The 6,255-nt window shown below is 38.4% G+C and overlaps 1 protein-coding gene across 2 annotated transcripts; it reads left to right on the top strand.

Moving 5' to 3' along the window:
* Positions 1–206: 206 nt before the first annotated feature.
* Positions 207–5,942, top strand: LOC149819592 (uncharacterized). 2 transcript variants are annotated; one of them, XM_089982025.1, is made up of 9 exons: positions 207–491; positions 630–1,328; positions 1,431–1,718; positions 1,924–2,045; positions 2,129–2,190; positions 3,646–3,718; positions 4,769–4,862; positions 4,940–5,005; positions 5,303–5,942. In XM_089982025.1, the coding sequence occupies exons 1-9, from the start codon at positions 444–446 to the stop codon at positions 5,855–5,857; spliced, it is 2,007 nt and encodes a 668-aa protein (XP_089838151.1). In that variant the 5' UTR covers positions 207–443; the 3' UTR covers positions 5,858–5,942. The 2 variants fall into 2 exon arrangements, with proteins under 2 accessions (XP_089838151.1, XP_089838152.1); XM_089982026.1 differs by having other exon boundaries at positions 329–491; positions 1,458–1,718.
* Positions 5,943–6,255: the final 313 nt, after the last annotated feature.

The raw sequence follows: 6,255 nt of genomic DNA, 5'->3' as shown, positions 1-6,255 counted from the left end.
ATGAAACGGGGATGGAGGCGGGGGGGGGGGGGGGGTGGGGGTGGGCGGGGCGGGGGTGGAAACTTTGTCCCCCGCCCCGCCCCACTGCCATCCCTACTCGTAGGACCCTGGATAGCAGGTTCACTCTTTTAGCCTGGATCCGTGTTATGGGCCTAACGCTTATTCACCGGATCTACAAAAACCCGTCCATGATTCAGTTTTGATCGAAACATACGCGCGGTGGATAGGTCGTCTTCCTCGTTTCGCACAGCATGCGCTGCGGCTGCTTCCTGAATCAGCGGCGTCCCTCCCTCTTCGGACGGAGGACTCTCCTCCTTCCGTACTGTCATATGCTCTGAGAAGGTTTAGTTTCTAGAAACTTCTAGAATCTGCTACTCTCTGGTTTTCTGTTACTCTTCTTCTTCTTCTTCCCAGTTAAGCTCTGTGTGTGTAGGAACAACAAAATGTTCCCGGTTTTACCTCCACCTTTCTGCAATCATGATCAAAACCAGGTATATTTCTTCACCCTCTTCTTCTTTCTCGTTTTTTCATCTTCTTGCCTTTCTTTGTTGCTTGTTTTATGCTTTCGTTTGTAGCTTTTCTTCATGATAAAACTTGTGTTTTGATTCCGATTGTTTCATGGCGGGCAGGGAATGATGAACTCTTTTCCTGGTGTAAACCCTCAGCATGGTGTTCAGAATTTCTCTAATTTGGGCAGCGGTTTCGACCATCAGCTGCCTCACTACCAGTTTCCTGCATACAACCATCCATTGATTGCCCAAAATGTTCGATCAGTCGCCCCGCAACCGCAAATCCCGGGCAACCAATTCGCGGCGCCGGCAATGGCGTTTGATAGTCGTAATATGAGTATGCAGAGTGTGAACCCATTAGGTTTTCAGGCACTGGCTTTTCAATTCAATCCTCATAACCAACTACAGTGTTTGAATCAATCTCAAGGTACCTTGCGTTGTAATGAACGCGCAAATGTTCCTTCCCTTGCTTCTTCTATGATGCAACCACATATGGGTCATGGTCATTCTTGCTGGCCTAATCAACTATCTCAGCCATCTGGTCTTCAGAACCCCAGATTCTTCGTTGAGAATCCTCAAATGGGTTGTGGTAATCCTACTGTGCCTTCTAATGCTGCAGTTGCATCCAATAGCGCACAAATGCAGGAAAACATACAGAATCAATGCAATCTTATTGCCCAATTACTGAATCAAAATGTGATGCAACTTTCACCCCTTGTTGCTCATCAAGTACCTGTGGGGAGCTTGCCTCAACATGATCAAGTGCCTTCTGGGATGCATCAGAATCAACCGAGTTGCGCGCTTAACGGTCTTCAACAGGTAAATGTCGTATCCCAGCTTAGGTTTTCCTTTTAAATATCATCTTCGCCTTATTTTCTGCATGAATTATTATTATTATTATTATTTGTAAAAACTCTTCAGAATTCTACACATACAATGCTTCCACAGACATTTCATGGTCAGGCCTGCTGTCCAAATAGACCTGCGGATCCTGCGGCTTTTCAAAATTCCAATTTTGTTGCTAATAATGCTCATATGAGCATTGGAAATCCTCAAACTCCTCTTGTCCCTACGATGAATAAAAATGGTGGTCATTTTCCGCCTGCTGCTGCGCCAAATTTAAATTGTGGGACGTTACCTCTGCACGATCAAGCTCCACAAGTTATGCAACAGAATAATACAGGGAATCTAGGCTCACAACAGTTAAAGGTGAAACGTCATTTTGCTTCTCAAACCTTCTGTTTGATCATATTGATGTATGCGCTGTACTTTTGTGAATTTGAATGTGTAAAGAGAAGCATGTTGCTCCTTAGGCATGGTTTTTTCTAAATTCTAATACTTGAAAAAAAAGCTTTCAATGCCCCAGATGTCACATTGGTTTGCCATTTATAGTTTGGAGCTACCATTATTGCAGGTTAAGACCAATGAGAGTGACACTATAAATACTTATTCTCATGTGGTTCAGTCAAAGACCAGCAACATTAGTTCAGGAAGAGGACATCATGGTTCATGGGGAAAAGAATCAAAGAATTCGAGGTACAATGTTCACAAGTTCAGTTTTTTTCTCTTTCTTTGATAATATATATGTCTATGTTTTAATTTGTGCTTGCTGTGTCCAGATTTCATAAGACTTCTTTCAATCACCGGGGACAGAGAAAGGACAAATTCATCAATAATACCGGTAACACCGGAGAATTTCATGTTTCTAGATGGAAAAAATTGCGTCCTAATTCTTTCTGGAAACCTAGACCATGAAATGCTTTTTTTCTTTTTTCATCTTGTGACTACAGTTTTACACTTATTTTATACGTCAAGAGGATCTATCAGATAAATGGAGGATCTATCAGATAAATGTTTAAGCATGGACAAGTGGACTTGGAGGCATTCTTGAGGCCTCTACTGTAATGAAACACTAGTGCCAAGAACAATGTCACAAAGTGACTACAAAGAATGCACAAACACATAAACAAGAAGCCACTAACGGGCAAAATTCAATAAGCCACAAAGGGCTAGACACCAAACACACAATGTGAGTGAGAGAGAGAGAGCTTAAAATATAAAAAACAATATATTGAAATGCTTTGAGAAGCATTAAGAATGAGGGAGGCAAAGGTCCAACCCTCTTACCCTTAATCAAATGAAAAAAAACGAAAGAAAAGATAAATAAAAGTCAAAAATGTCCCTAGTGGACACCATAAAGACTAAATTGCCCCTAGTGGACATTACAAAAGACATAAATAAAAATATATATGTATAGATATATATTACAAAAACATAATATATATATATATATATATATATATATATATTATGATAACCATATATTTTAACATCTACTTGCAAAAAGCCCTACCTAATGTTTATGCTAGGGATGCTTTCTTGGCAACAATGACTTGTCATTACCTCCTTTGACTGCTTTTGTACTTGGGTTTTACTGATATTTGAGTTTCTTTTGAAAGATTTCCCTATTCAAGCAAAGCTGTTCAGCACATCATTGTCTTGACTAGTGTATGAAATGAATGCAACACATGGCCATCAGGACCAATCTTGTCTATTTTGTGAAGGGTTCTTCTCAGGAGCTTCTTAAAAATGTTGATTTTCTTGTGAAAATCTTGGTAAAAATAATGAAAATATAGGGAGAATAATAGGCTCTAGTATTATTTTTCTTGCTAAAGTATAAAGAAAAGTTATATATATATATATTTTAAAAATTTAAAAACTAAGCATGAGAAAGATGAATATTCTAAATATGAAAAATAAGAAGATAAGATTTTCTTGATGCAGGAATATTTTCAAAATATCATGGTGATTTCTTTATTTTGCTTGTTAATATGTAATTTCCTCACTATTTTACGTGTGGAGCCTGTCTGCTACTTTTGCTTGGTTTGTTGTGTATGAAGTTTCTTTATGTGAATAATTTGACCATTTGCATGTTGAACTTACACCAAGAGCCGCTCATCATGCATAAATAGAAAAGACAAAATCTGCATTCCTTTGATTGCTGAAGTTTCAGGTTCTTAGATTAGTGATTAGTGGAAAATCATGTTTTTTGTTGTTCAGCAGTGGGAGACACATTTTTGTCTCAAATATGTATGTATCTAATTATTTTGTCCGTGCCTTGATTTGCTGGTGTCAGGTCAAAACAAGAAAGGCCCCAGAAACAATACATTTTTAAATTCTAAAGACCAAGAAAATCAAAAGCGTAAAAGGTTGCAATTTTTACTTGTTCATCTTCCTTTTAATCCATTTTAATTGAGTTCGTCAGTGGTTGCTGTTCTTATTTGTTCTTCAATATTCCATTATCCCATGTATGTTCCCTCCCTGAAGGTCATTGCATATTCTAGTCGAAAAATAAATATATTGTACCAGAGTCTTACTTGATAATGATATCATATTTTGCCAGATTGTTACTTTAGAGTCCAATTCATGGTTATGTTCTTCTTGAAGTTTTCCTTGAACATACAGAGAAATAGGAAATATGACTATTCCAGTCTTCCTGTTGAATTGCAAATTCTTTGCATATTATCATCCTAGGTGAAATTCTTTGTGGTAAATTCCTTAAAAATTAGGTGGCTTGTTTCCATAATTGCAGCATCATATCTTTGAATATTGAAAATGTCCTGCATTCTTAAAAGAATATCCGGCATGCATATGCTCTTTCTGCTTCAGCTCGAGGTATTTTTTATTGTCATTAAAGTAGTAATTAAGGAGCGTATGTCAAAAAACACAGAGAAATGGTGATAATGAAAAAAAGAGTGTCGTTTAGAATGATTTGGGCATATTACATGAATACCTGCCACAACACGGATAAAAAATGTTGATGAGATGAAAGTCGAAGGAACTAAGAAAATAGGGAGCTGTGAGGAGGCATATGAAAGGTGTTGGATGGATTCAAGTTATATTTTTAGATAGGAAGGAATGAAAAAATAAGACTCATAAAGCTGGCTGCATGTAGTTAAGGTTTCACGATGATGAAGCAGTAATGCTTGATGGTGCAATTGTAGGGAGAGACATTGTATAAAAAACCTTTTAACATTTTCAATCTTCAAAATTCTGCATATAAGCCAATCTCAATATTGTTGTTAAGGCCAGAAAAAAATATGGGAAACATGCTATGCAGTAGGTCTGATCCAACTTATCTACCAGAAGATTTCATTTCCATCTGAATATTAGCTAGAAACACTAATGCTGTATGTTTGATCATAATAATTGAGTTCTTTTTTCTCATATATTCTTTAATGTTTTTTTTCTTTGTGAAGATCTATCCATTTGACATACACAGAGGAAGAAATTCTTCAATGGCGTGAAGAGCGGAAAAAGAACTATCCAACCAATTCTAAGATTGAGAAAAAGGTCAGGAAGATCTCATTATTAAGTTTTTATTTTTTTTTTCATCTGAAAGGTAACCATTCTTACATTTTTCTTAACAGGCAAAGATGTCTGAGATGCAGAAAGGTGGTGAGCTTGATGATGCAAATACCAAGATACGACGCCAGGCACAACACTTTTACTTTTTGTTACAGAATTTGATAGGAAGTCTCTTTCTTTGGCACACTGCATCTTTCTTACGAGCTTTGGTCACCCTTTACACAACAACAGATCAGCATAGAGGCACATATTTTCTGTTGGTGGACAAAGTGTAGGATCTCTGTTTTAAAAGCTTTGAAGGGCAGAGGACTTGCAAAAGTGAAAATGTCCTTCTGGCCTGAATGTGATATATATGTATATAGATGCATGCATCTCCTTTCTTTCCTGATTTCATCAGTCATTGACACTTCTATTTCTGCTTTCAGCAACTCAAGGAGATCCTAGCCAAACAGGCAGAATTGGGTGTCGAAGTGGCTGAGATACCTCCGGGATATTTATCTGATTCTCAGAAAAATGGCGCAATGAGCCATAGGCATAAATTTGGTAGAGGTTCTTTCAAAGCCAAGTATAGTGGGAATGGCAAACATACTCAAGTTGAAAGGTTCGGGAATAAAGAATCCCTACGGTCAGTTTTGAACAATAGAGAGCCGACGCTTCTGCAAAAGTTATTGAGTGCAGATGTAGAAAGAGACAAGTCTCGTTTGTTGCAGGTGTTCAGGTTCATGACAATGAACTCTTTCTTTGAGCAGTGGCCAGAGAAGCCTCTGCGTTTCCCTTTGTCTACTGCAAGAGATTCTATGGACAGCAGCCAGAAGCTTGTTGAGGAGATAGCTTTACCAAATGATGATGATGGTGGTGATCTTGGTGCACAAGATGATGGAGTGGATGATGGTACTGTGTGTGTAGTGAAGGAAGAAAAGGTTTGTAAGATCCCAGACGAGCAAGAATCAGAGAAAGAGGAGGGAGAAATCATAGACTAGCTCTCTCTCTTTATTTCACATATGCGGAGGATTGGCTTTATACACATGCTCGTTATAAATGCTAAGATACGCCATGCCTTTTCCTTTTTTTTTTTTGATATTTATTGAGGGAAAACCCTGGTTTAAGTGGTGGGATTTGGCTCACAAGGGTTCCCCCATCTAGTAGGGTCGACTTGTTGACTTGTGAATGCCACCAAGTTGAGGGGACGTCACAAGCTCGAAATCCATGGGTGGCATCCAAAGGTGTACTCTCAGCCAGGCAGGAACCAACCAAATGCCAGCCAATGTGCGATCCCGGGGTTTTTCCTTGGACTATCCACAAAAAAAGTGGTGGGATTTGAGAGAGATTGATAATGTATCATCTTACAATGTGCTGCTTTAACCTCAAGGTAAAAAGT

Source organism: Nuphar pumila, chromosome 12 (assembly GCF_984573655.1).
Source record: "Nuphar pumila chromosome 12, dmNupPumi1.hap1.1, whole genome shotgun sequence".
NCBI lineage: Eukaryota > Viridiplantae > Streptophyta > Magnoliopsida > Nymphaeales > Nymphaeaceae > Nuphar > Nuphar pumila.
This window is presented reverse-complemented; position numbering and strand designations above follow the sequence as displayed.